The following is a 27,446-nucleotide window of genomic DNA, read 5'->3' as shown; positions in this document are numbered from 1 at the left end:
CCCCAAGATTCTCCTCACATTTTATAAATGGAATTTCCAAGGACTGGGCACTGAACCTAAGGCCTTGGACATGCAGTGCAAGTTCTCTACTGCTGAGGTGCATTCCAGGCCCCAAATTTATTTTAAAGATGCAACATAGACCCAAAATTCAGGATGACTTATAACCATATATTTATAAATATTGCTAAACATTATCTCCTTTTCACTTATTAATCTGTATATTGCTTTATTTATTAAGGTCCTAAAATATCTTAGAATTATATAAAATTACACTTATCACTCTGAATTTCTGTATTAGTTTTTTGAACTACTTAAAGAACACATAACTGATATTTTATTAGAATCGCTGTGAGTTTATTTAAGATAATTGCCCTTTCTTTAGGTTTATTCCTATACAAGATTTCAATTACTTTACATTTCTTCCAGTCTTTTTGTGGGTATCTCAGGCACTCTTCTTGGAATAAACTTATTTTGGCAATAAAGGAAGTCTAGAAATGAGAGTAGCTCATGATGGCATTTGAAAAAAGAAGAAATTAATGTTGAGATGCTCAGTTCATCGCTCCACCATTGCTTCCTTCTAGTCTTGTCACAGAACTTTAAAACAGGAGCTATAGTAAGAAACAAACCCAACTGTGAGAAACTAAGAAAAAGGACTGTAGTAAATCTATAAATTATAATATATAATAGATATGTTAAATATTACATAATTGCAATAAAATAAATATGTACAATAACTATATTAGTAACTATATTCAATCCTACTCCCTTGCCACCTAAGGCACACTTACAAACAGGATAAAATTAGGTCACTTCTAAGTTCAGAAGTACAGGCATAGAATTACAACCTTAAAACCTATTCCTAGAGTGTAAACTGACTCATCTTAATTATTTATGTCTCCTCATCAGAAACTTTTCAAATCATAAGAGTTTTCAAAAGTAAGAAAGCCTAATAGGCATTAAGATGTACATCTCGCTGAAGATCTTTAAGTAAAATGCAGATGGTCACTGTCATTTTTCACACCTATTCTCTACGGTGCTGGTTTCCAGTGCGTAGACTGTCTGCCCTGTGTGTACACACTGCGCTCTGTTCACACAGAACCGAAAGCAAAAACCTAAAAACTGAAATAATCACGTGATAATAATAATTTTATTTAATTATTATATTTCAAAAAAATTTTTTTAGCTTTTTCTTCTTTTAATTTGCTGTCCTAAACGTGTATAAACATTTCTAGGGAGAGGTATTCAGGACACAGGGGTAGTGGATGATTTTCCAAACTCTTTTGACGAAGGACTAACCCTTTGCATTTAACATTTGTTCCCTTCATTTGCTTTCTGGCGGCAGTTCATACTTTATTTTTCTTCCCAGAGGACATAGTATAATGAACATACACGAGATTATTTAAATGAATGGTTTTAATGAGTTCTTTGAATAGATTCTTTAAAAAGCAAGCATGAAATTGCTTCCCATTTGGGATGCTTTAAAATATTTTTAGAAAATTTATATTTAAAGCTTTAAAATTCTAACTGCTTTAAAGGAACAATGATTGAAAGGGTTTTTTCTAATGTAATAAGATTTATTGCACTCATACTATAGACGGTATTATAAAACCCAGCAGGATTTTTAACTAATTTTAAAGGACTCACACATTTCATATTAATACATTCTTATTTGCCAAATTTAAAGGCTACTTTTATTGTGCATTATTTTATTCTTGAATATGTGAAATTTTTATTATGATAAATATTAATAAAATGAGAGTATTTACTTTATGTAGCAATGGTGGTTGCTTTCCTAGTCCCTTTAAGATCCCGTTTAATCCTGTCACATCTCTGAGGCTGGACGAATGGATTCCATCATTTCACTGATGTGATTGCTTCAGGGGCGACACGCAATTCATTTGTTCCCTTGAGGTTTCTCCCAAACTCCTACTCAGTGGATTTCTTCACTCTCTGGATGTGAATAGGAAAGAAACTAGTCCCAGGAATTGAGAGCTATGACATCACTATAGTCAAATCTAAGGACAGTGTGGACATGTACAGATGTGAAGGACGTCACAGAAGTGCAGCCACTGTCATGTCAGAATTCTGCATGGTTTGCTTTGCTCCTGGACCCTTCACTGTGAACAAAAAGACTCCCATTATTATGGGTTAGCTTGTGCATTTAAAACAAGCATTGGTAGCATTTAGTCGTCTTTAAAGTCAAATGTTTATTATGATCTGTTTATATTCTTCAAAGCAGTGAGCAGTCAACGTACAGAAATACAGTGGGAAAATTGATGTAATTTTTTATGTTTATTTTTCCATAAAATTAATCTGAAGCTGTGTGTATAGTTCAGTGATCAAGCACTCACAAGCACCTCATAATATATATCAAGCCCTAAATATGTACTTCGCAGAAGAAAAAGACTTTGCAACAATTGAAAATCAGTTCCTTCTATCATTAGTGTCCGATGATCATTTCCTTAGAGTTTCTTTCTATTTTCATAGTTCTATCTGTGGGGAGTATTTTCATGTAATTTTGCCCCAAGTTTTGATATTCATAAAATTCTCAATAACTTACACAGGTTAATAGCTTATGACGAAACATTTATTTGTCTAATGGAGATCCAATGACTTAAAAACCAGCGCTGCCATCTTTACAATTATATAAATGCAACCCCATTCCTTTCAACGTTACATAGTTATGTGCAGATAATTTGAATAGAAAAATTATTATTTTTAGAAATGAAATGCTCCAAGGCTGATGGTCATACTCCTCAAAAGTGCATATAATATGTTTCTTAGAAAAGATATGTTTTTTACAACCCTATCTATGACTACAAGCCCTCTGGTATTTTGCAGAGACCACAGGGATTATACCACCATCTTTTTCTTACCTAGTCTCTGAATATAAGGTGATCTGCATTCTTTCAGAAGGGTACAGACTACTTTGCTTTTTTTTTTTTAATTTTTAAATTATTATAAAATTTTCAGATTATGACCCTATTGTTATCTCCTTAGTTGTATCTTCCCATTCCCACCTTCCTTCTCTCTTACAACCTATGCCCCTCCCCTAGACTTCTGACAGAAATCGACCTCCTTCCGCACCATATAACCACAGCCTATCAGGTGCCATCTGGATAGCCCAGAGGGTTCAGCTAGCCCACACAGAGACCATCAAGGCCCCGGGAGGGCCTGCATAAACTGTTGCACCAACCAAGGACAACACGTGCAGGAAACCTAGATTCCTGTTCAGATCTAGCCAATGAACAGCTTGTCCTTCGTGGTGTGGGGAGAACGGGGACTCCCCCTGACATGAACTCTGGTGCCTCAGATTTGATCACTTCCCCTTGGTGGGGAGGCCTGGCTGCACACAGAGGAAGGGTACAGACCACTTTGTAGAGATGAATGAGATCAACAAGTAAACTGATATGGTTTAGCAACATATCATTCTGAATTCTGAGTCCTACATATAATAATTAGTTTAACCTGAGAGTTCATTGGCTAGCCAGTCTACCCATTCAGAGGAGATTTAGGGTTTCTATTTCAGTTAGAAATTGCATCTAATGGCAATAAAACAGAAGATCACTCTGTACCTGCAAGCTCACATGCACACACACATCACACAGAGATACACACACACACACACACACACCACTCACGCATCAAATGAGCACCATAGTCTAATTAAAGGTGACTTAGTGATGTGTGTTTACTTTATAAAAAATTCATATCAAACACAGAACAACAAAATGATAAAATTAAAATTCTATCCTGAAAACAAAATGTTGAATGATGATTACATTGAATAATTTTATATAATTTGACAAAATGTGTTTTCCTAATCTAAGGAGTATTACAAATATTTTACAATAATATTCTTCTTTAACTTGGAGAATTTGGGTCTTAATGGTGCTTCTATCTGCTGTGAAATTTTGTTGCACATATTCCACACATATTTTATTTTGAATGATTTTCTAAATAAGGAGCGAAATTATTGCTTTCTTCTCACTACCATAGTGAGAAGAGACGTGTTGTGATGGAATTCACAGAAAGAAGAGCAGTGCATGGCCAAGCAATCTAGTTTAAACTTGATGGTTCTAAACTTCAGCATTTCTGCATTCACATAAGAACCTGCCCCAAACCATAACTGAACTCATTAGATGTTAATATGGCAACATTTTAACATCAACAACAAAACAGCAGCTGGTGAGTCACAGGCTTTTCATCGCTTTCAAAATAAAGAAAGTATCCTTAATATTAGTTACAATTCTCCAACATATAAGTTTTCCTCACTTTATTGATTTCTTATTTGAAACCTTATAATTTTTCTTTGCTAGACTCATCCATATTGTCTTCTTTCTGGGGGGTTCTTCATTCCTGTCTCGTGTTTTCTTAGTGCCTTTGCCATAAGGACGTTTTCTACTTGATCTGTCTGTGTTTCTCTTACTCAAAGTCTCCATTTAGATGGCTGAACAGGGTTTCTGTCTAATCATCCTTCTATACACATCTCAGCACTTATAGTCCCGCCTGAAATATTCCCTTTTCCAAGACATCTTTTCATTAACACTCTGTATTGCTTTTATTACCACCATAAACCATTCAAAACTACCCTATATACTTGTTTATTTTCCCTTCTCCTGAACATGAAACTCCTTAAAAGTGGTAGATCATTCATATCTGTTTAAATTTCTGTCACTTAAAATGAAAGAATGATTGGAGGGAGGGAGGAGTGACAAAATGAAGTATAGATACTACAGACAATTGTTGACTGCTATTATGGAGACTGATGAATATAAATTACATTATAGACTTACTATTATTTGTTTTGTTTTTCTCTTTTTGTTGCTGAGTAGTTGCCTTTGTATTTGGATATTAAAATATGGTAGAAATAAGACATAATTTATTTGGAAGTTGTTTCTATTTATAAGCCTTTCTAGAAATCAGCTGATATTTCTGATAAAATGGTTTAGCAATTTATAACAGGATTTAATCAAAACCTACTTGGAAGGCAATAGGTTCCTATATCCTGAATTACTGATATTGGATCATCTCCTTTATAAAATTTAGCACAATATTTCTTTTTAGCATCCTTTCTTCCCCAAAAAGTCTGAGTTGCTTTTTTATAGCATCTGAAGCAAATCTAAAATAAAAGTTAAACACATGCTGATTAATGACTTTAAGATATTTCTGCCTCTGCCTGTTTGTCATTTGTATATAGGAAAGCTACTGACTTTTTTGAGTTTATTTTGTATCCTGCCAGTTTGCTGAAGGTGTTTATCAGCTGTAGGAGTTCTCTGGTGGAATTTTGGGGGTCACTTATATACACTATCATATCATCTGCAATAATTTGACTTCTTCCTTTCCCATTTGGATCCCCTTGATCTCCTTTTGATGTCTTATTGCTCTGGCTAGAACTTCAAGAACTATATTAAAGAGATATGGAGAAAGTGGGCAGCCTTGTCTGGTCCCCGATTTTAGAGGTTTGTGGACAAATGGATTGAACTAGAAATTGTCATAATGAGTGAGTTCACACAGAAGCAAAAAGAGCTAAATGGTAGATACTCACTTATATCGAGACACTAGTCCAAGGTGTACGTCCCCATGAAAAACTGTACCTACCAGGATAGTGGGTAAGAGGGGAGGACATCCTATTGAAACTTTAGGTGTAAGAAGCCTGGGAGAAAGAGGAAATAGAAGGATCCAGCGGGTCCTGGAAAACTACAGGCGAGTCTGGGCCCTGGGGTCCTCCGCAAATTGTGGCAACAGCCAAGGAAAAAATAGGCAGTAAACCTTGAACCCCTACCCGGACTAGCCGATGGACATTCTCCACTGTTGAGTGGAGAAGGAGATCTAACTTTCACACAAACTCTGGTGCCCCATATTTGAACATGTCCCTTGGATGGAGATGCCTGGTGGCACTCAGAGGAAAGATAATAGGTCACCAAGGAGAGACTTGATACCGTATGAGCATATTCAGGGGGAGGAGGTCCCCCTCAGACACAGACTTAGGGGAGGGGAGGGGAGTAGGGGGGAAGTGGGAGGAAGGGAGGAATGGGAGGATACATGGGATGGGCTAACAGCTGAGATGTAATATGAATAAATTAATAAAAAATGTATTAAAAAAGATATTTCTTTGTAATTGTATAAGAAAATTAATTCTGCCTCCATGAGTAATTAAAGTCTACTTAACAACTATCTAATGTCAACATCTCACAGTATCTTATAACAATACAATGTTATAGTCCCATACTCTTCTATAAGGACCTTATTTGATACAGAGAGTTTCTGTAGCTTTGTTTATGCAGTAAATAGTTCTTGCATCCCAGTTTTGAATGCTTAGACCAGATTTGCTTGTTTGAGAGACGGTCGCATACAGTTTGTAATGTCTGAGAAGTCTCCATCAAGCAAAGATGGCTTTGAACTCTTGATCCTCTTCATGTCTTCCATTGTGCTAGATAACAGGTATTATCCCCTTATATCAGTCTTAGAACACAAGTCAAGATCTATCTATGACTTGCAAAAGCTCAACTTTGAGTCCTCTGGAAACATATGATTATCAACAAGCTGTATTCAAGCTGCTTGTGCTTTTCAGTTGTGATGATACTGGTATGTAAGAGAGATTATAAACAAACAATATCCTATCCAAGATGCTAGAAGAGTCTCCTAGGAGACACTAGAAATAGCAGATAGAGCCCCTTTCCTCTTTTAGACTGATATGGCTGCATATTGTCTTTTATTCTACAGTCTCCCAGGTCATAACACAAACTCCTTTCAGTTGAAAGGGTTTCTGGAATCCTGGATGTATGTCTGACTCATTCCAACATGTCATACTTGAAAGCTGTTTGGTGAACTTTTAAAGTAGATGTTATATAGACTTTCAATGTTTCCGTTAGCCACAGAACATTTACATTTGTTCAAAAATTTAAAAAGTAAAGTTAGTGGTGGACATCTGGGGTAAATTTAATTAGAGTTATATTCTAAGGAAAACATAAGAAAATTTTAAGGAGATGGGATTAAAGATGACCATCAGTTCTATATAAAAGTAAAGAAAGTTCTAGATCTTATACATGACTTTTTATCTAGAACTTTGATGATAAGTAATCCGTACTTATTTCTGGCAAATTAGGGAAAGGGAAACATATTTGATCAAGATTCTTTTTTTTGTTGTTGTTACATACAAAATTTTTTCATTAATTCACTAATCACTTGAGTAGCAAAAAGAAAGACAACAAGCAATCAACAACTCCCCCCCCCAAAAAAAACCCACAAAAATACAAAAACAAAATAAAAAATAGTCTGTCAGATTTGAAGTTGTTCCTGATACTTCAAAAATAGCAGATAATATATCTTCAGAGTGTAGACAACCCCATGGCCTGGAAATTCATTGCGATCAACTATAACATGTCCCTTAAGTAGTCTGAAAGTCTATCTTGATGACATTCTGATGAATGTAGATTAAGCGTGCTTAAATGTTCTCTGGCATAGTCCCCTTTGATGCTGGCCAGGTCAGTTGCAGTCTGTGGAAGAACATGTCCTAAATAGCAATTAGTGCAAGATGATTCAACTCTCCTTGTTATTGGCTTTGCTCTCTTCACCCAGAAGCAAGGGCTAACTCTAATGTCTGCAAAGAATTCTCTTAACTGCAAGTTTGCCAGCAAATCTATGGCTTACACAGGCCCGGGGAAGCAGAGTGTGCAGTGGCACTTTGTATTAGTGGCGCTCTTCATATTCATGCTATGCTAATTAAGCAAGTACAGCAATCTGATGCAATGATGGTACTTAAACTGAGCTCTCTAATGGCAATAATGGGCCTCTGAGGGCACAAGCTAGTGTCCTGCCAGTGCATTTAATACAAGTTGGAACAAGATAAAGGTCAGAAGGGTGTCAATGTAACATTAAGTGCTTCCAAGTGGGAGGCGCAGAATAAACCCCATTCTACTTTCACTGATAAAAGCCTCAGACTTGACTTTCACTATTAAGGATTTTGCAACTATTAATTATGCCAAATCTACTTCCACTGAGATAATCATCTTGATTCCAATTTTTCTGTCTGTTATATGTGAATAAAACACCCACAGAAGCTATTATTCCAGTGCTAATTTAATCTTAGTGATAAAAACAAGATGTCTTGAAATCTGGGATTCATGGCATAGTTGAAGCATATTCTTTACAAATTTTCTCATTCAATAACTGTGTTCAGTGTGACATGAAAGAGATCCATCCCTTTCCAGCGTTCCTTGCATTTGGCAAGATCCCTTGTGGCATAATCATTAAAGCAAGTGGCCCAAAGATGGACCCCATATGATTTCAATAAGAGGTCCTGGACCGAGCTTTTTGAAGGATTCTTTTCTAATTTATTTTTGGAAGTACAACTGCCCTAATTAAACTGACAGAGTCCCACCCTTGACCTTCTCTCCTTTTTGGTTCTGTTCCTTGCTCTCTGGGCTTTACATAAAAGAATATTGTTGTTGGCATTTTATTTTCTAGTTATTTTTTTTTTTCACTGTTCAATTAGGATAGTCTCTCTCTATCAACTGCTCACATCTTTGGTGTTGTGATTCCTTTAGGTTAAAAGCGGCCTCACTTTTATCTCATTGTGCTTATAGCTTGTACAAACTGCAGAACTTTATTGCTAAGTAGTATTTCATGGTAAGATTAGTTACACTGAAAATCCTCATGTTATAGCTGAGCAACAGAGAATACCCAGCAAAAATAATGAGGCACTATTATAATTGTGATTTGAAATTACTTTTAATTTGTTCAATTATGCTTTTTTGTTTGTTTGTTTTCTAAACCTCTGGAACAATTCATCTCCATTTCCTTAAAGTGGCAGTGTTTATCAGTTCCACTGGATCAGTTTGGTGTTTAATAATAGCCCTGGTTTGGAAACATAGAAATAGTTGTTGGATGTGTACCTTTTGAAATAAAAGCTTTTAAAAATGGGAGACTTATTCCCTTTCATGCATGAGTTTATGGTAAAACTATCAAAAGTACAACAAAGATGCCTAAGTCCAGCTCCAAAGCATAAACTTGGGGATGGCAAGCCCTTCTACAATGCAGTTTCACAGTGACCATGGGGCTTTGCATATGCCAAAGCATATGTATTCATGGTAAGTAGAGTTTTAAGTGAAGCTGACCAGCACTTCTCCTTAGCTTTCCTGTGAGCTCCTTTCTTAGTTCCCCATCCAGACATTTCATCACTTTCTCATTTCTCTGCATTTCTAAACCCAGACACATACTGTAAGCACAGATCTTCTGAGAAGCAATTAAACTAAATGGGATTAGAAATCTCATCACATAACTCTACTTGGCTCCTATATGCAAAGCTGTATAGAAAACCCTTGCATCCCAAAAGCACAAAAATGAATTATTGTACCAGTCTGTGGGAGGCATCTGCGTTCCTTATTTTATCTGGTTCTCTCCAGTTGTAACTTTTCAAGACTTACTAAAAAATTGGCACAGGTGGTTTTCTTTTCTTTTCTTTTCTTTTCTTTTCTTTCTTTCTTTCTTTCTTTCTTTCTTTCTTTCTTATTTTTCTTTTTTAATTTAGGTGTCAGAGACATTCATGCTTATTTAGTTTTAAATTGTATTTGATGTTAAAGATGGCAGTGTGAGAAGAAATACCAATGAAACCAATAAACACACAAAGGTATATCCTCCTGAATCTGGATCACAATTACCACTGAGACTCTTGCTGTCCTCAGGAATACTTCTCCTTTGAAAAGTTTAGGTGTGCGGAGGAGAGAAATAGAACTGCTTAAGTATTCTATGATGTGAAACAGTCACTGCAGAAAACAGTCACCGTAGAAGCCACCGAATGGCTTGAGATAGAGTCCTCCATCTGTGAAAAAGAGGTCTTTGGAACCTCCTGATTCCTTTACCATCAGTGTTCCATGAGATTATGGTAACGAATGAAAGGTGGGTTATTTAATTTGTCAGATTCCAGGACAAAACTACATGTACCCAAGGACAAAAAGACAGTATAAGACAACTCCACCTAGAAACACAGCTTATACCTAACGTGTTAGATCAGTAAAATGAAAACTAAAAATCAGACACTCAACAAGGAGTTCCTCCAACCCTCTGGCTTTGTTCTAAGCATTGAATCATGGTAACACTTAAACTTTACATCACCATGACTTTGGCACTATAATTAACCATACAATCAATTTTATGTACAGAAAAACTCACTGACTTTATGGTTTACTCATTTATCTATGATCACATATTGGCGTTCCAGGTCCATAACCTGAATATAACCAGCACAACTCCAGACCAGCATCACCAATATTTGCTAGAATCTATGGCTCCACATATAAATCTTCTTTTGTTCTTTTGTGGGAACAACAACAAGAAACAAAGGAGACCACCCTTCATCTTTGTCATTTGATTTACCTGAAATCCCTCTTCAGTTAATCAGTTTGGTTGTTGTTGCATCCGTATCCAATTCATATAACTCCCTAGTCATTGAAATGACCACCCCTCATAAGTCTTTATAACTCTAACCACCTACTGGTTGATAGTCAGAAAGCCATGTCTACTGAGGCATTTATAGGGAAATGTGAAGCAATAAGTTAATATCCATCATTATTGTAATCTAAAAAAGACAAAACAAAAAACCCACTAAAATATATTTTCTTTTTTTAATTACTTAATTAATTCATTCAGATTATAACTAAATTATTATCACATCACTTATATCCACCAGTTCCTCCCTCCCTCCCACTTTCATCCTATTTCCTGCCCCTAGGCCTAGGACCTAAGGGAACCTCCTTCCCCATTGGCTAGATCAGAGTAGGGGTTCCATGTTTACTACTTGTATTGTCCTTGGTTAGTGCAATAGTTTGAGCAGAACTGCCTGGGCCCTGACCCACCTATCTCGATGTTCTTCTTATAGGTTTCTAGGACCCTCTGGGTCCTTCTATTTCCCCATCTCTTATATTTCTCTTACCTAGAGTCCCAGTAGGATGTCCTCACGTCTATCCCAGTCTCCTGGTAAGGGAAGACTTTCATGGGACATGCCTCTTGGGCTAGTGTCTAATTTTAAGTGAGTATATACCATGTGAGTCTTACTGCTTCTGGTTAACTTACTCAGTATGATTATTTCTAGCTCCTTCCATTTGTCCACAAATTTTTGGATTTCCTTGTTTTTAATAGTTGAGTAGTATTCCACAGTGTAAATGTACCACAGTTTCCTTATCCATTCTTCAACTGAGGGACATTTAGGCTGTTTCCAGGTTCTGGCTATTATGAATAAGGCTGCTATGAACATGGTTGAGCATATGTCCTTGTTGTGTGCTGGAGCATTTTCTGGGTGTATTCCAAGGAGTGGAATAGCTGAGTCTTGAGGAAGCCCTTTTCCCAGTTTTCTGAGAAATCGCCAGATAGATTTCCAAAGTGGTTTTACAAGTTTGCTTTCCCACCAGCAATGAAGGAGTGTTCTTCTTTCTCCACATCCTTGCCAGCATGTGGTGTCACTTGAATTTTTGATCTTAGCCATTCTGATGAGTGTAAGATGGAATCTCAGCATTGTTTTGATTTGCATTTCTCTGATAAAGGCACTGAGCATTTCTTTAAGTGTTTCTCGGTCATTCGATATTCCTCTGTTGAGAATTCTCTGCTTAGTTCTGAGCCCCATTTCTCAACTGGGTTATTTGTTTTGGCGGTGTTTAATTTCTTGAGTTCTTCATATATTTTGCATATTAGATCTTTGTCAGATGTAGGGTTGGTGAGGATCTTTTCCCAGTCTGTAGGCTTTCACTTTGTTCTGTTGACAGTGTCTCCTGCCTTACAGAAGCTTCTCAGCTTCATGAGGTCCCATTTATTAACTGTTGACCTGAAGGCCTGGGCTGTTGGTGTTCTGTTCAGGAAGTTGTTTCCTGTGCCAATGTGTTCCAGTCTCTTCCCCACTATTTCTTCTAACTGATTTAATGTCTCTGGTTTTATGTTGAGGTTTTTAATCCACTTGGACTTGAGCTTTGTGCATGGTGACAAATAGGGGTCTATTTGCATTTTTCTACATGTAGCTATCTAGTTATACCGGCACAATTTGTTGAAGGTGCTATCCTTTTTCCATTGAAGAGATTTGGAATTTTTGTCAAAAATCAAGTGACCACATGTGTGGATTCATTTCTGGGTCTTCGATTTTATTCCACTGATCAACCAGCCTGTTGCTGCACCAGTACTCACCCACGCGGGACACTCTTCAGTCCCAAACTCTGCAGTCACTTTGGATTCGGAGCATACTCTCTTCGTTAGTCTATAATTCTATTTACACACCAATACACAGCGAGGAGCCAGCAATCACATCGAGAAGAAGAGATAAAATTAACGAAGGCAGTTGCCAAGACGGTTTCAAAGGCAAATCAGTTGTTGAAAGGGGCACACTGTTTTACAGTGCCGTAACATCTTACATGAGGCTGGGTTATACAGTTAATGATTTGAGGAGAAAATCAGCTAGACAAAACGTTTTCCCAGAAGAGACCTTAAATCATTGATACGATTCTGTCTACACAGCTTGATTTTTAAAAATGTCTCTTGATAGGGTCTATCTGATGAATATGGGAATAAGAAACAATTTCTTTTCGTAAGTGCAACATGCAGCACTTTGATTACATTTAAGGGTCGTATTTTATATTCAAGCCCTAATTCAGAAAACCATGTACAGTTAAATTGCATGCATAAAATATACATTTTATGTACTCTCAGGCTCATTCATAAGCACAAAGGTAATCATTATATTAAATCACTTGGTTCATCTACTTATTGATTCAAAAGTGTAAATTAACATATAGTCTCCATTTATGTATACACACACACACACACACACACACACACACACACACACACATATCCTTTGCAAGCTGTTGGTTAACAAGGCCCTAGGGGTTTCCAAAGACATACAGCTTCTTGCCAATGCTCTTTGTTGTCTACCAGAACTAACTGACAAGACTACCTTACTGAAGACCTGCCACACCTTGACTAGAAGATGCAGAGAAATCAACTAGTACTGAATTGGGATAGTTTCTTCTCTGTTGTGGAAGCTGATGGAGAAGAAAGGTCATCAATAGTCTTATTCAGCTGGAAACCCTTAAACCCTTAAAATTACATGATCAGCCTGCCAGGCAACACATCTTGTGTGGCACACACGGGTGATACAATTTTTCTGAAAATATCTCATGATGTTGCAGAGTCTGAACTTTTGCTGCACCTCACAGTGAAGCTAAGAATAAGCCATAAGAACATGATTTTACATAATGTACTTACTCTGCTGTCCCACTGTTTAATTGGCCTAAGTTTAAGCTCTCTTTAAGAACACAATGTTAGCAACCTTACCACACCTTGGAATTCCCATGCAATGACCTTTAGCAACATAACTAATGCATAACTTTGATCTTAAGTCATGTACCCTCCCACGTAGCTGACCCAGAAGACTGCACTTGTATGAGTATATGTTGTCATAATCACTTGCTGAAAGCAGCCAACAGGTTGGAAACAATCTTAAACAACAATAACAACAGCAACAGCAGCAGCAGCAACAACAACAACAACAACTACCACAAATGTTGGAAGCAAAGTATAGATATACATTGATAATGTCAATTGTCTTGTTTGTTATTCTGTGTCAGCTGGGTTTAGTAAAGCAACTTCTCTCCTTCTAAAACTTGGATAGAGAGATCTCTATTAAAAAAAATATCCCTCACTTTTTCATATGCCATGTTTCCTGACCTATTCAGACAATGTAGATCAAACCCTAAACCCTTTGTTAATAACAGCTATGAAAGCCATCACACACACACACACACACACACACAAACATACACACATGCATACACGCACGCATGCACACACTACACACACACACACACACACACTCGGGAAACAGACACAATCAACAGACAATATACACACAACAGGCAAGTAACCACAAAGTACATTCAGAAGAAAAACAGGAGAAATGAAGAATTCATATTTATGCCAGCTCTTGGTCAAACTAATCCAAGAGGAAAGTGCTTTATTTTCATTTCTTAATACATCATTGATGCATGCAATAGTAGCACAAGTGTTATAGAGGATAGTAACTGCTCTCTGAAAGATATATGGTAAGCTCCTCAGGAGATAATTCACAACTGACAATGTAAACCAGATCAAAACTTATTTTCTGAGGAGCACTTAGGCTAATGTTTAGCTAAATACACTAATATTTAGCTAAATAGTCATGGTGGCAAGCCTTCTCAATACCTCTTTATATGCCCTGACTCTGAGAAGTAACCAGAAGTCAATCAAATACTTTTCCAGGAATGTGCATTTAAGTTAAATGCTGAGATTCCAAGATGGCGCCAACCAATAAGCCACGTATCTGATCTACTCCGAGGAGACTAGGGACATAAGTGGAGCCACAGATTGCTGGACCTTGAGAACTGTAGGTCCCAAAACTGCTGATTTGAATTACAGCAGTAAAGTCCAAACAGAAATCTACTTTGGCTGACGCAGCATGGAGCCCACGGTGCAGAGGAAAATCACCAGGAGAGAAACCGGATCACCTGCCTGTTCCACAGAAATACGCCCTGATCCCCACAGGCAAGAGCATCTGACCTATAATCAGTCATCAGTTATCCACTCTCAACCAGCGAAGGTCACTACAAAATACCTTCCAACATCAGAGCCATCAAAATGACAAGAGGACAGTGAAAGAATGCTAACAAAAACCAAAACAGTTTGGCACCTCCAGATTGCAGCATTCCCAATGAAAACAACCTGGAGAACCTAACAACAATGGATAATCAAGAAAATGACCTCAAGTCCTTAGTAAAGAAGATCATAATGGAAGAAACAAATAAAATCTGTAAACAAATGCAGGAGGAGGCAAACAAGGTGCTGAAGAGTTAACAGTCATATAAAGAGGCACTTGAAGAATTTCAGTAAAATATAAATAACCAGATGAAGGAAATCATTAAAACAGTTCAAGATATGAAGATAAAAATGGAAGCTATGATACAGGAACATACAGAAAAAAAACGTGATCAAGAGGCATCAGAGAAGAAAGCAAGTATCTCAGAGGTGGCCTTATCTAACAGATTGCAAGAAATGGAAGAACGAATATCAGGACTAGAAGATACAGTCGCAGAACTGGAAACAACCATCAAGGGAAATGCTAAATCTGAAAAGTTCCTGACACAGAGCATTCAAGAAATAAAAGACAAAATGAAAAGACAAAACTTGAGAAGAATAAGGATTGAAGAAAGAGAAGGCAACCGACTCCACAGCCCAGAAAATATCTTTAATCGAATAATAGAAGAAAATTTCCCCAATTTGAAAAAGGAGGTGCATATGAGCATACAAGAGGCCTACAGAACACCAAATAGAATAGACCTGAAAAGAAAATCTTCCCGCCACATAATAATAACAACACAAAATATACAGAACAAGGAAAAATATTAAAAGCGGGAAGAGAAAAAGGTCGAGTAACATATGAAGGCAAACGTATCAGAATTACTCCTGACTTCTCAGCAGAGACCATGAAAGCCAGAAGGGCCTGGACAGAGGTTCTGAAAACCCTAAGAGAACACAGATACCAGGCAAGACTACTATATCCAGCGAAATTATCAGTAACCACTGATGGAGAAGACAAGATATTCCATGACAACAACAAATTTAAACAGTACCTAGCCACAAATCTGGCTTTACAGAAGTTACTAGAAAGAAAACTCCACCCCAACTGGTCAAACTACAACCAAAACTACATAGGAAATAGGTAACAATACCATTGCAAAATCACAACCTCACAAAATCTCGACTGTTACAAATACCAAAAATGAAGGGACTTACCAATCACTGGTCATTAATATCTCTCAACATCAATGGTCTCAATTCTCCAATAAAAAGACACAGACTAACGGAGTGGATGTATAAACATGACCCAACATTCTTTTGCATTCAAGAAACACATCTCAACCACAAGGACAGACATTACTTCATAGTAAAAGGTTGGGGAAAAATAGTCCAAGCAAATGGTCACAAGAAACAAGCTGGGGTAGCCATTCTAATATCTAATAAAATAGACTTTCAACCAAAATTAATCAAAAGAGATGAGGATGAACACTTCGTACTCATCAAAGGTAAAGTCAACCAAGAATACATCACAATTTTGAACATCTATGCTCCGAATACAAGGGCTCCCACATTTGTAAAAGAGTTATTAACAAAGTTTGCCCCACTCATCGATACCCACACATTAATAGTGGGAGATTTCAACACCCCACTTCCACTCAAGGATAGGTCTTTGAATCAAAAACTAAGCCGGGAAATAACTTCATTAACCAATGTCATGAATCAAATGGATCTAACAGATATCTACAGAACTTTCCACCCAAATGCAAAGGATTATACCTTTTTCTCAGCACCCCATGGAATGTTCTCTAAAATTTATCACATAGTTGGTCATGAAGCAAACCTCAACAGTTACAAGGAGATTGAAATAATATCTTGTATCTTGTCAGATCACCATGGTCTAAGGCTGGACTACAACAACAACAGAAATAACAAAAAGCATACTAACACATGGAAACTAAACAACTTTTTTCTTAATGACACATGGGTCATGGAAGAAATAAGGGAAGAAATAAAAGACTTCCTGAAATTCAATGAAAATGATGGAATAACATACCCAATTTTGTGTGACACACTGAAAGCAGTGCTAAGAGGAAAACTGATAGCACTAAGTGCCTTTAAAAATAAAATGGAATCATCCCACATAAACAACTTAACAACACATCTGGAAGCTCTAGAAAAAAAAGAAGCAGAAACACCCAAGAGGAGTAGACGCCTAGAAATAGTCAAACTCAGGGCTGAAATCAATAAATTAGAAACAAAGAGAACAATCCAAAGAATCAACAAAAACAAGAGCTGGTTCTTTGAAAAAATTAACAAGATAGACAAACCGTTAGCCAATCTAACTAAAAGACAAGAAACACTATCCAAATTAACAAAATCAGAAATGAAAAGGGAGGCATAACAACAGACACTGAAGAAATACAAAGAATCATAAGAACCTACTTTAAAGGCATTTATACCATAAAATTTGAAAATCTAAGGGAAATGGATAAATTTCTCAACTGATTCCATTTGCCAAAATTGAACCAAGACCAGATAAACAAATTAAATAGCCCTATTTCGCCTATAGAAATAGAAGCAACCATTGATAGTCTCCCAACCAAAAAAAAAGCCTAGGGCCAGATGGTTTCAGCACAGAATTCTACCAGTCCTTCAAAGAGGAGCTAATACAGATACTATTCAAGCTATTCTGAAAGATAGAAATGGACGGAATATTACCAAATTCCTTCTATGAGGCCACAGTCACATTGATACCTAAACCCCACAAAGACCCAACAAAAAAAGAGAATTTCAGACCAATTTCTCTTATGAACATTGATGCAAAAATATTCAACAAAATACTTGCAAAGCAAATACAACAGCATATCAAAGACATCATTCACCATGACCAGGTAGGAGTCATTCCAGGCATGCAGGGATGGTTTAACATAAGGAAATTCATCAATGTAATCCACCATATAAACAAACTGAAAGAGAAAAACCACATGATCATCTCTTTAGATGACATTTGACAAAATCCAACATCCATTTATGTTTAAAGTTCTGGAGAGATCGGGAATACAAGGCACTTATCTAAACATAATAAAGGCTATATACAGCAAACCAACAGCCAACATTAAATTAAATGGAGAGATACTCAAGGAAATCTCTCTAAAATCAGGGACCAGACAAGGCTGCCCTCTGTCCCCATATCTCTTCAATATAGTTCTAGCCAGAGCAATATGATATCAAAAGGAGATCAAGGGGATCCAAATGGGAAAGGAAGAAGTCAAATTATCCCTATTTGCAGATGATATGATAGTGTATATAAGTGACCCCAAAAATTCCACCAGAGAACCTCTACAGCTGATAAACACTTTCAGCAAATTGGCAGGATACAAAATAAACTCAAAAAAGTCAGTAGCTTTCCTGTATACAAATGACAAACAGGCAGAGGAAGAAATTAGGAAAACTACTCCCTTCATGATAGCCACAAACAATATAAAATATCTAGGAGTAACTCTAAGCAAGCAAGTGAAGGACTTACTTGAAAAAAACTTTAAACCTCTGAAGAAAGAGATTGAAGATGACATCAGAAGATGGAGAGATTTACCTTGTTCGTGGATTGGGAGAATCAACATAGTAAAAATGGCCATCTTACCAAAAGCAATTTATAGATTCAATGCAATCCCTATCAAAATACCTACAAAATATTTTGAAGATATTGAAAGATCAATTCTCAAATTCATATGGAGAAATAAAAAGCCCAGAATAGCAAAAACAATCCTATACAATAAAAGATCCTGCGGAGGAATCTCCATACCTGATCTCAAGCTATACTACAGAGCAACAGTAATTAAAACAGCATGGTACTGGCAAAGCAATAGGCTGGTGGATCAATGGAATCAAATTGAAGACCCAGAGATGAATCCACACACATTTGCTCACTTGATTTTTGACAAAGAAGCCAAATCTATTCAATGGAAAAATGATAGAATCTTCAACAAATGGTGCTGATCTAACTGGATGTCTACATGTAGAAAAATGCAACTGGACCCATATTTGTCACCATGCACAAAACTCAAGTCCTAGTGGATTAAAGACCTCAACTTAAAACCAGAGACATTAATTCAGTTGGAGGAAAAAGTGGGGAAGAGCCTGGGACACATAGGCACAGGAAACAACTTTCGGAACAATACACCAACAGTCCAGGCCTTAATATCAACAATTGATAAATGGGACCTCATGAGGCCGAAAAGCTTCTGTAAAGCAGGAGACACTGTCAGTAGAATAAAGCAACAGCCTATAGACTGGGAAAAGATCTCCACCAACCCTTCCTCTGACAAAGGTTTAATATCCAAAATATGTAAAGAACTCAAGAAATTAAACACCACAAAACCAAACAACCCAATTGAGAAATGGGGCTTGGAACTTTTTTTTTTCTCATCTGCCAACTTTAATAAAAAGTAGGTAACAGATGCTACTCTCTACAACCATTGAAATCCCAAGGAGAAAAAAAAAGGGGGGGGGCTTAGAACTTAACAGAGAATTCTCAACAGAGGAATATCAAATGGCTGAGAAACGCTTAAAGAAATGCTCGTCCTCGTTAGTCATCAGAGAAATGCAAGTCAAAACGACACTGAAATTCCATTACACCCATTAGATCTTACACCCATTAGAATGGCTAAGATCAAAAACTCAAATGACACCACATGTTGGCGAGGATGTGGAGAGAGAGGAACACTCCTTCATTGCTGGTGGGAATGCAAACTAGTACAACCACTTTGGAAAGCTATCTGGCGCTTTCTCAGAAAAATGGGAATAGGGCTTCCTCAAGACCCAGCTATTCCATTCCTTGCACTATACCCAGAAAATGCCCTACCGCACAACAGGGACATATGCTCAACCATGTTCATAGCTGCTTTATACATAATATCCAGAACATGGAAACAGCCTAAGTGTCCCTCAGTAGAAGAATGGACTAAGAAACTGTGGTACATTTACACTATGGAATACTACTCAACTATTAAAAACAAGAAATTCCCGAAATTTGTGGACAATTGGATTGATCTAGAAATTATCATAATGAGTTCACCCAGAAGCAAAAAGAGACAAACTGTATATACTCACTTATATCAAAACACTAGTCCAACGGATATGTCCCATGAAAAACTTTACTTACCAAGAAAGTGGGTCAGAGGAGAGGACATTCTATTGATACTTTAGGTGAGAGTAGCATGGAAGAATGGGGAAATAGTAGGATCCACATGGTCCTGGAAACCTACAAGAAGAACTTTATGACAGGCAGATCTGGGTCCTGGGGTCCTCCTCAAACTAAGGCACCAGCCAAGGAGAATATAGGCAGTAAGCTTCAAATCCCTACCAAGACCTGGCCGATGAAGAGGATATTCTCCACTGTTGAGAGTGAGATCTGACTCTCACAGGAACTCTGGTGCCCCTTTTCTGACCACATCCCCTGGATGGGGAGGCCTGGCGGCACTCAGAGGAAGGATAGCAAGTTACCAAGAAGAGACTTGATATGCTAAGAGCATATATAGGGGGAAGAGGTCTCCCTCAATCACAGACATAGGAGAGGGGAGAAAGGGGGAAGTGGGAGGGAGGAAAGAATGGGAGGAAACAGGGGAAGGGCTAACAATTGAGATGTAATATGAATAAATTAATAAAAAAATAAAAAATAAATTAAATGCTGTTAGGATTGTTTCCTCTGGTCTTTCACTTTCTACCTGTCTGCAATGCTGGGGGTCTCATGAGAGAACTATCTTAAAACCATAAGTCAATACATGAGAATAAGACCTACTTAGTAAGAATTGCTATATGAATGAAATTTTTTTTCAATCAGAAGTTGTGACTGCAAAGAGTGATTAGTAGAATAAAATTTAAATAGTGTACATTATTTGGAATATTGAAAAACTTATTCTGGGTTGTCTTTAGTAGCCCTTAAATCTGTTATTGTCCATCTCTGTGTATGTCCAATCCACCTTATGACTACTGGTAAACACTTTGGACTATACAAAGATACCACAGCTTCTATCAACCTAAAAGCTAAAACATCAACAACATCTGAGGCCTATACTAGAGACTTCCCTATTTTGCTGCAACCCACCTATATGATGTATATCTGAAAATAGTATTGATTCATGACTTTAAATCTTCCATGGAATTTTTGGTAACCTAAATCTGTGTTTCTACATCATCACCATTCATTATTGACAACAAAATAAAAAAAATCTTTTTATCCTTGCTGCAGTAAGTGCTATATTTCTTATATCAACAGATGACCGCGAAGTGAGATAGTGCCTAGGAGTGCTGATTGTCTACCTTGGACTCACTGTTTTCTTTAGAAGAAAACTAGGCATCTGATAGTATTTGCTTTTTGGGTCTGTTATTTAGCACTTAACTCAAATTATAGCTAATATTTCAGATGATTAAAATAGCAACTGCAAGTATATGTGCATGTGTTAGTATGCACACACACTCATGCATGTACACACACACACAAGCAAACCTTATTTTGTGCTTTATCAATATGAATAGAACTGAGTTAACAAAGTTCAGCAACCTAGAGTCTTCCCTCCAAAGTTCACATTTCATTTCCCTCTGTATATTATATATGGATAGATGCTTTAAGTGAAAATTCACAGTGATGTAGTGTACTAACAGAATATGATCATCACAATCATGAAGCATTGTGGGGGTCGTGACACAAAGATATGAGCACATTGTACTGCAATGGCAAAGACCAATTTAGCTGCTACTTAGTTCCTTGATAATGTCACTGTGGCTAGCTGTTACAATGCTCACATAAAAGGACAAGAAGGGCATCAGGCCTTCCCTGAAGATTCCATTTAACAGTGCCCCTTGACTTAGCTGCATTAGTTTTTTTTTGGGTTTTTTTGTTTTGGTTTTTTTTTTTTTTTTTTTTTTTTTTTTTTTTTTTTTTGGTTTGTCACAGTATACAGATGCTGCAAGGTTCCTGGAATGGATGTTGTAACCTTATTTGAGCAGGTTATATACGTATATGATTTACAGCTAAGGAGCCTCCACACTCCTTTAAGTAATCCCAATAAATTTATTGGCTCATCAGGCTGGACATAGATGGAATCTTTTCTTTGGCCTGTCAGTTGCTTATTTGAGTGAACTCTTATTTCCTTATATTTTCTCAGGAAAGTTGCACATCTGATCTCTAGTTTGCCCTTTGCTAACATTTCATGAAAATGTAACACTAAAGGAGTTTATAATGTCATATCATGAATTAATAATATTTTATTATTGAATAATTTTATTGAATGGTTATATTACATTTCACTCTCTAGTTACCCACCGATAGATATTTTGGCTATTTAGAAACTTGATATCTTAAGAGAAATGTCCTAAGAATACTCTTCTGTTTTCAAAGCCAAACATTTTAAATTTCAGTATTTATTTTTCATAGTAGAATGAACACATCAGTGGGAGGGAGCATCTCTGTGATGGAGGAAACTCTCAGAAGTCTATGGGAGACCCTAGATGCGACTCCTAGCATTGGTGATATGGAGTCGGAAGTCACCACCTCCCATAGAGAGTTGGGATTAACAGTGGAGTGAGAAGGACACCAACCCACCCATAAAACCTTCAACCCAAAGTTTGTCCTGCCTACAAGAAGTATAGGGCAAAAGGCGGTGCACAGATCAAGAGAATAACAACCAATGACTGGTCCAACTTGACACCCATCCCATGGGAGAGAGCCAACCCCTGTCACTATTAATGATACTCTGCTATGTTTGTGGACAACAGCCTAGCATAACCATCCTCTGAGAGACTTGACCCAGCAGCTGATGGAAACAGATGCAGAGACCCACAGCCAAACAATAGGCAGACCTGGGGGAGAAGTCATGGGTGGGGAAGTCTTGTGGAAGAGTGGGAGGAAGGATTGAGGGAGCTGGAGGCATCAAGGACACCACAAGAAGACCTACACAGAAAACTGACTTGGGTCCGTGGGGGCTCACAGAGATGGAACCACCAACCAAAGAGCTTGCATGGGCTGGACATAGATTCCCCTACACATATGTAGCAGATGTGCAGCATGGTCATCATGTGGCTTCCTAATCAATGTGAGTAAGAGCTGTCTCTGACTCTGTTGCTAGCTTTTAGATCCCTTTCCTCTTATGGGGCTGCCTTGCCTGGCCTCAGTGAGAGACGAAGAGCTTAGTCCAGCTGGAACTTGACATGCTAGAGTGGGTTGGTACCCATGGGGGACCTCTGCTTCTCTGAGAAGAGCAGGATAGTGTAGTGGTGTGTGTGTGTGTGTGTGTGTGTGTGTGTGTGTGTGTGTGTGTGTTTGTAGGCAGACTGGGAGGAGAGAATGGAGGGTTGTAAAGTAATTAAATTAATTAATTAATGAAAAAATCCTAGTTTACTTACCAGTAGATTTGTACTGTTTTTATCAATATTATATAATGGGACATTTGTAGTTTTATCTACTTGATCTTTATCCAAAACTTAGATGTGTTTTTGCTATTAACTATTAAGACTACTTTGAATGGTTCAGTTCAAGCATTCTTTCTTATGCCCATACACAACTTATTTCCTGCACCAACATACTCATTCTCACATATACATGCCACTTACATGTAAATATATCAGTTGCCTAGAATAATAAGCTTAGTGGGCTATCACTTTTTGTAATTACAATACAATGAAAATAAATTATTTTGGGATAAGCCATATGATTTACTTATACCTCAATTTAGGAGTCTTTCAGCACATGTGTAGACATTGCAGCATGACTGTGTTTGTTGCCTGGAAAAAGACTGAAGTCTGGGCAACAGAGGATGAGGAGTCTCATTGATTGGCACATAATTCCTATGAATAATTATAGTCAAGCAGATACTTTTTAAATGGTGCCAAAATTTATTTTTATTAATTAATCTAATTATTCACGTTACATTCTGGTCATAGTCCCCTCCTCCAGCTCCTCACAGTCTCACCATCCCTCCCCCATTTCCCCTATTCCTCAGAAAAGAGGAGCCCCTTACCCATCCACCCCACCTCATCAACTTGTATCAGAAGTGAGTTTGACTTTATCCCTTGTGACCTGGCAAGGAAATCCTGTCACGGGGAAGTGGTCGAAAGCAGACAACAAAGTCCCTGTCAGAGACAGCACTCACTCCCATTACTAGTGGACCCACATGAACCCTGAGCTGCTCATCAGCTTCATTTATGTAGAGGACCTACGTCCAGTCGTGCATGTTCCTTGGTTGGTGCTTCAGACTCCACAGGTACCTCTGGACCCTGGGTAGTTTGGCCTTGTTGGTCTTCTTTGGAGTTTGTGTCACCACTGGGTCCTTTTATCCTTACCTTGCCTATGAGACATTCATGCATAAAGATAGAACAGATAGAGCAAAGATTGAGGTAATGTCCAATCAGTGTTTAGCCCAACCCAAGACTCATCCCATAGAAGAAAGCCAACACCTGACACTATTAAGGATAATCCGCTATGCCTGCCGACGGGAGCCTAGCAGAGTTACCCTCTAAGAACTTCTACCCAGTAGCAGTTAGAAACAGATGCTGAGAATCACAGCCAAACACTGGGCAATTCACTGGGAATCTAGTGGAAAAGAGATAGACATATTTTGTGACACCATAAGATTACCATGAGAAGCTGGACATGGTGGTGCACCTGTAATCCCAGCACTCAGGGAGGCAGAGGTAGGTGGATCTCTGTGAGTTCGAGGCCAACCTGGTCTACAAAGAGAGTCCAAGACAGCCAGTAATGCACAGAGAAAACCTGTCTCAAAAACCAAAATAAAGAAAGAATAAAATAGAATGCCATGAGAATGCATATAAATAAAGTGTGTTCTGATTTGCAGTCTTGTTTAGTGCCATGGTACCAAATGAAGCAGCCCAGGCCTTCACTTCTCAGTACTTGTAATGGCTTTAGAGATCAAGATTAGTCCAGATCCTTCCTAAAATTGAGGCCATATTAGCTAAATAAAAGAATAAAAATTGTGTGATATGTTTTGAAAGATCAAGTCCTGCTCAATCCCTGCCCTATTCAAACTTGTTTACATCCTTGGTTGCATTCTGGGAGTCACCAATGGGACTGTCTTTGTTGAATATTGAACTCTTTGGAAAAAGGTAGGTGCATTAGCCTGCAAATTCAGTAAATATAGTGTATTTTCAATGGCAGAGACAGCATTGCACATGTTAGTGTTTAGAATGGGCTGTGCTGTACCTTGCTCTAAATTATATCATATTTTGTAAAATAATGGTTTCTCAGATTGTGCCCATCTCTAGCATTCCACTTTCACAAGCATCTCCTATTCTCCATGTCGAGAAAGGGAGATGATTCTGGACATGGATAGATGGATGAACAGGACTGTCTGTTTGGCACAAGGCACATAGCACAGATTCACAGTTGCCTTATTCCTAGGAGTATAAAATATACACCCTAGATATTTGTGTAAAATCACAAGGGTGTATTAAAACCATATCAGGAAAACCAACCAGGTCCAGGAACTTATCAGATACTCCTACCCAAGAAAAATATGTAAGTCCCTCACTTGGACCCCATGCACAGACAGACACCCAGCATTGTGGTGGCAAAGAGCGGCGTGCATCTGTCTTCTGGCCACTCTGTGTGCAACAAGACATTGTCCCCTAGACTTCAGCTCAGCTTGGTCCCTGCCGTTGATATATCCTACTCAAATGTTGCCTGCTGGTCTTATTTTTGTCTCACCCGCACTGAGATCCACACATATACTCCTTTATCCAGACCTGCTCCTCATCCTTTTGCTCTGTCACTAGATCAGCTTTGCAACTTTTATGTCAAACCTGTGACCTCCCAGTGCTCTGACTCCCAGTACCATAGCATCTCCAGCTTCCTACATGTTACTAGGTACAGGTCCTCGTTGGCACAGACTCTATTTTACATCTCCACTGGTTTCCCTACTGTTCATGATTCCTTAAACCTCTCAATCGCTATTGTAATACACACTGTATAACACACACATATGTATACACTATGTAAATACATATACGTACATACATACAAATATATATATATACTCACACACATTCATATAACATGCACATGTGTATATACTATATAAATGTATATACATACACACATATGTACACATTATGTAAATGTATATGTCCATACATATACATACATGTTTTAGTGTGTAATGTGTGCTCTGAGATTTAATATTAGTCACTGAGACTGGAATAAAAGAACTCATGTTCTTCTTATAGCCTCAGCTGGGGTTGTCAAGGAAAGCTTGAATATCTGGCCTATTGCGCACTGAAGCCACCATACCCTGTGTATTTATTGTTACTCTATAAACTCTTAGTGAGACATGACAAGAGTGTGTTACTGTTTGCTTCTGTCATAGTGCACTCAGGGCAGTTTGAGATTCTTTAGCCAGCAACGGAGGGAATGAGATATTTTGCATAAAAGCCTCTTTTCATTTCCATTATGGTTTTACAGTTACTTGACACATTTTTATACATGTAATAATAGTTTAATTTAGCATACTCTATGGAAATACTTATACAGTTTTAAAATAGAATTTTGCCTGGTACATATTTGTGCAGTATAACTGAACAGGCCAGGATGAAATTAAGGACTTCATCATTTGTTTTAATTGTCTACTCTAGAGATATAAGAAGCCAAAAGTACATTATCTATTTATTGAAGCCTAGTCACTGCCTCAAATTAATTTTTTTTTTATCTAAAATGAGTCATTTAGAACAACGATCATCTGAGAAAAGAAAAGCAGAATAAGGATGAGCACAGATCTTATTCCACATTTTAAATATTCTGGCTACTTAAAGTTGTGAAAGCCAGACATTAAACTTTTGGAAAGTTATAGCTTGTCGTGTCCTGATTTCTGTGGAGACACTAATATTAATCTGAAAAGGATTGATGGTGGTAAAAAAAAAAAACTACTCAATGTGCAATTTGTACAGTTCTTGTCATGTTTGTCATGATTTCAAATTTCTCATGGAGGTTTTTCCCCATATCTCTGCAGGGTTTTTCTTAAATAACTTACCTCATGAACTAAATACTACCATATGAAAACATTAGCAGTTCAGACATTACCTAATTTAAAACATGTTATGATCTGAATTTTGTTCAATTTAAATTCAAAGTGAGTTGCAAAGTGCAAGTGATACTGGGGCCCCCATTACATCAGCTCCGTGATCCCACTTTCCTAATACATGCTCAACTTTCAAAAACAAGTTTAAAAATCTTTTAAACTCAGAAACAAAACAAAACTTAAAACCCTAAGAAGCATAATGTCTCAGAAATGCTTAAAGTATGGTTCAATTAGAATTCAAAAAATATTATTTCTATTTTTATTTGTATAAGAAGTACTATTTCCTGAAACTTGTTTGCAGACAAAAGTAATCCTTCCACTTCTCTTTCAACTCTTATCTGTGTTGTTCTAAAACTGTTCTCATCTGAGTCTGACATCTAGTCCAGTGTGGTAGAGTCTTAAGAACGGTGCAGGCATCAGACTTTCACCTCTGGTGAAGTGATCTTTAAGCTAGAACCTCTAATCGAATTTCAACAGAACCATGAGGAAACAAATGAGCAACAACAAAACTAAGCGAATCCAAGCTGGATATACCTGAATCTTCAGCTCCTCCTATTGAAAGGCCACTCCCTTCATTTTTTACCATGCCTTTCCTTGGTGTTTTGTTTATTTAAAAATACAATTCATTTCCTAAAATAATGGCGGGAACACAGTTGTCTTGTTCCTCTTAGACTAAATGGTGTATGCAGAGATTCTTGCTTTATAAAATCTAGAAACCTGGGGACCACACCATTCAAAAGTAGACCCTTCGGAAATATTTTCTTTAAA

At 37.5% G+C, this 27,446-nt stretch overlaps 1 protein-coding gene across 1 annotated transcript in view; it reads right to left on the bottom strand.

The window, feature by feature from the left end:
• Positions 1–305: 305 nt before the first annotated feature.
• The window catches only part of LOC311607222 (uncharacterized protein), a 120,934-nt gene continuing 93,793 nt past the window's right edge, over positions 306–27,446 (bottom strand). Inside the window, exon 4 of the mRNA XM_084798904.1 lies at positions 306–608. Coding sequence (XP_084655030.1) covers positions 597–608 — 12 coding nt within the window. The 3' untranslated portion in view covers positions 306–596. The remainder of the gene's footprint in view (positions 609–27,446) is intronic.

Source organism: Acomys minous (assembly GCF_964271855.1).
Source record: "Acomys minous genome assembly, chromosome: 10".
NCBI lineage: Eukaryota > Metazoa > Chordata > Mammalia > Rodentia > Muridae > Acomys > Acomys minous.
This window is presented reverse-complemented; position numbering and strand designations above follow the sequence as displayed.